The following is a 3,917-nucleotide window of genomic DNA, read 5'->3' on the forward strand; positions in this document are numbered from 1 at the left end:
ATGCATAGTAAGAGTAGTGAGTCTAGTGTAGTGCCACAGTGGCCTGGCTCCTTCCAGGAGAAGGCCTTCACAGACCATTACCAGGTCTTGAAGGACATTGGGCATGGGGCATTTGGTAAGGTGATCCTAGCCCGCCATCTGCGCACTGGGGCCGAGGTGGCGGTGAAAATCCTGCCAAGGAGACTTTGGAGAAGTTTGACCTGCCCTGAAAAACTGGCGATGAAGACCCTGAACCACCCGAATGTGATCCACCTCTTTCAGGTTATTGAAACCCACCAATATGTCTACCTGGTGATGGAGCATGGAGGCAGGGGATCGCTCTTTGACTTCATCCCACCTGGGGGCATGCAGGAGGAGGAGGAGGCCCGGAGACTCTTCAGACAGATCACCTGTGCGGTGTGCTACTGCCACAAGATGCACATCTTGCATGGAGACCTGAAGCCCGAGAACATTGTGCTGGATGCCGGAGGCAACATCCGAATCATCGACTTTGGCTTAAGCACCATTCTCCAGCCTGGGCAAGAATGGAACAGAGCCTGGGGCCCTCTGGAGGGCCCCACAGTGGACACCTGGCAACTGGGTATCATTTTGTACTTTATATTGACAGGGAACTGCCCAAGTAACATCTACCATTCTGAGTTGGAATTTCCCCAGCACATGTCCCCTGAAGCACAAAGGCTCATCAGGAAAATCCTGGCAAAGAACCGAAGAGCAAGCCCCTTGGCAGAGGAGATCTTGGCAGACCCGTGGCTGAATCAGGGTGAGGAGAAGGCATCTTACCATGATGTGCCCCTCCCCAACCTCTCAGACCCCATTGTACTGACAATGCTGTTCGACATGGGGTACGACCCTTACAGTATCTGGGTGTCACTGTCCCAGAAAAAGTTTGATGATGTGATGGCTTCCTATCTCATAATCCAGCAGCAGCTAAGCCAGGGGGCAGGCTGCATGGAGCCTGTGAGAAGGGATCCTTCCATTTTCCCTGCCCTCCCCCAGAGGAGGGCGAGTGAGCCTGCCCTTCACACCTTCCCCTTGCCCTGTGAGCATCATCAGGAGGCCAAGGAGTCAGGGCAGAAGGGCTTCAGAAGGGCCAGCTGGCCTGCCATTAGTCTCCGCTTCCTGCATGAGAAGCCCCCCACTCCCAGGCTAGCCTCCCAGCATCACTCTGTGTCCGACTCACCCCAACCCTACCCATCAACAACAGACAGCCAAGTCTCCCAAGATGCCACCACAGGGCGTCCCCAGGGCCACAGGAAGGGTTGGAAGCGGGTGAGGCGGAGGATCGCTGCCTGCTTGCGCAGACTGTGCTGTTGCACACCCTCGTGTGATGGCGAAAACGAGGCTCCTACACCAGGAGAGCAGAAACCTGCTAGGTTCACAAATCGGGTGGTTCCTACATAAATGGACAGTTCAGATGGACCAAACGAAGAAACAGCCAGCCAGAGGACCTTTTGCTCTGTGGATGCTGTCATCACTATGTGGGCATTGGTCACGTGGACCCCAACAGCTGCAGGACTGAGAGTGCCTACTGGCTGGGCTTCTCCACATGGGGTCCAGCCAGGAGCACACCTGGATCTACCTGGACATCAGGTGTCCCCTGCCCCACCTACCAGAGTCATCAGATGAGACTGTTTTCCTGGGACCCTTCCCCTGCCCTGCTCTTCTCTGTCCTTTCTCCCATGCTCCTGGGATGGCAGAGATATTTCTTAATAAATTTGTTTTTCTCAAATTGCATAGTCAAATTGATGTTCCAAAGATTAAAAAAAAAGGGCTGATGTCAAAAAGTGGGGACAGGGGGTTTCCAAGTGGGGCAGGAGCCCACCAGGCATCCATTCCAAGGCCTGGACCACTGTGCCTATTCAATGTAGATAAATCTACTCACTTTGAGCCAGTGTAGAGGAGGACTCACTCACCTCAGCCATCAGACAGGGGAACTTGCTTGGCTTTAGCAGTGTAGATGGGGACTCAGTTGCCTTAGTGTAGACGGTCTCCAGTGTAGATGTGTACTCACTTGCTTTGACCCAGTGCCTTGGAGATTTGCTCCCCTTAACTCAGTTGAATGGGGATTTTTCCTTAGAGCCAGTGTAGACATGAATGAGTTTGAGTTCGTGTCCTTTGGCAGAAGGAATCCCTTCCTGAGGTGTGTGGAGAGGATGGGTGGGTGGCAACTGTTGGAGAAATCACATCTGAGAAGGCATAGGAGACCCCAGAGAGTTCTATGGCATCATCTCCTTCATACTGTTTGCTAGGAAGTCAGAGGAGGGCCAGGAGTTAGGGGTGGGCCTTCCTGCAGCAGTGACTGTGTGCCTCACCACCTGCCATGCTGCCTCGTCACCCAAATCCTCCTCATGGCCCCTGCTGGAGGTAGCAGAGAAGGGAACACATGGGGTTTGGGGAGTGCAGATGACAGGCCATCTTATGGCTGCTATTTATATAAAAGCCAAGTGTATCCATGTGGAATTGCTCTTTGTGTTGGGTTCCATTGATGCCCAAGATCGTAAATTGAAGTGTGCACAGATGAAGAGTGGGACGCACATGAGTTAGCCAGGAGGGGAGGCTTCTAACACCTTCCATCCCTGATATCTCTACAGGACTATGTGCTCATCGCTGTTCCTGCAGCTTGAAATGTATGTCACATGTGACATTTTAGTAATTTGCTATTTTCTGATAGGGCCCTAGTTGTGAAACTATCCGATGATAGGAAGTTGGTTTTTTAAAATATTTTTTTTAGTTGTTGATGGACCTTTATTTTTAATTTATTCATTTATGTGTGGTGCTGAGAATCGAACCCAGTGCCTCATGCATGCTGGATAAGCACTCTACCACTGAGCTCCAATCCCAGCCCAGGAAGTTTTAAAAGAGAAACTCTTCATGTCTTTTTCTATAGAAAAATCCCAATGGTGGTGAATCTCCCTAAGGCAAAGCCACTTCCCAGCTTGAGGCAGGGGAATGGGGAATGCTGCCAGGAAATGGCCATTTTCTGACCCAACCTTGGCCTAGGGAAGGGATTGCCTAAGAGCTGCCTGAAAGGTCACAATGTGCGGGAGGTTCTGGGAAGCAGGAGAGGCCTACTGAGGATCATGGAGGAGTGTCCTGGGGAGGAAGCCCAGGCCCAGGTGACAACTCCAGGCCCACACTGGGACAGTCACAGGGGTGTGCAGGGATCCTGGAGGACGGGAGGGAGGCAGTGTAGAGGAGGAAAGCCTTTTTGCATTTTGTGTGGTTGTTCTCAGGAGCAGAAGGACAGGGTGTCCTGGGCTGGCATTTGCCTCCAGGCCTGCCCCTGAGCCAGGCTGGCACTTGTCAGGCAGGTGTTCTCCCTGTGGCTCCTAGAAACAGATGTTGGCCTTCCAATGGGGACAATGCAACTCCCCCTCTCGAGGTTGGAAGGAAGGGCTGTTTCACTTAATTATTTCAATATGTGGACGCCGAGCTCCTTCACTCTGAGGCCTTTCCATCAAGTAGCACCCAAATCATGGGTTCCATCCTTACAACCTACACTCACTCTTGCACCTCGAGTCCCAGATGCCTCTTCTCCCCCCAGAGCCTCCTTGCTCCAATATGAGAAAATATGAGAGTGACAAAAAATGATGAGTGCAGCTAAATAACTTTAAATATACAGTCTATACAGTTTAGATGAAATGGATCAATTTGTGGAAAAGCTTAAAACTACCAGAAAGACATGAGCTTTTACATGGTCCAGTACCATTAGAAAATTAAGTTTCTAATTTGAAAATCTCCAAGAAGCTCCTCAGGTAGAGATGCTATCAGTGGCCATTTCTACTCAAGCCTCCTCATGAGGAGAGTAGAGACAGTGTCCCTGTGGTGACTGAGGCACAGGAATACCTAGGCTTGACACCTGCACCAGAACATTCTCCTAGTGGGAGAATGACCTTGATGATGACATCATGACTTTG

At 51.2% G+C, this 3,917-nt stretch overlaps 1 protein-coding gene across 1 annotated transcript; it reads left to right on the plus strand.

Moving 5' to 3' along the window:
• LOC308649180 (sperm motility kinase Z-like) lies at positions 1–1,401 on the plus strand (the record flags this gene model as incomplete). The annotated part of the gene is made up of 1 exon (XM_081294653.1): positions 1–1,401. One exon carries the CDS (start codon positions 1–3, stop codon positions 1,399–1,401), a length of 1,401 nt encoding a protein of 466 aa, XP_081150779.1.
• Between the last annotated feature and the right edge of the window lie 2,516 nt (positions 1,402–3,917).

The sequence above is a fragment of the Spermophilus citellus genome, assembly GCF_964194105.1.
Source record: "Spermophilus citellus genome assembly, chromosome: 1".
In the NCBI taxonomy this organism is placed as follows: Eukaryota; Metazoa; Chordata; class Mammalia; order Rodentia; family Sciuridae; genus Spermophilus; species Spermophilus citellus.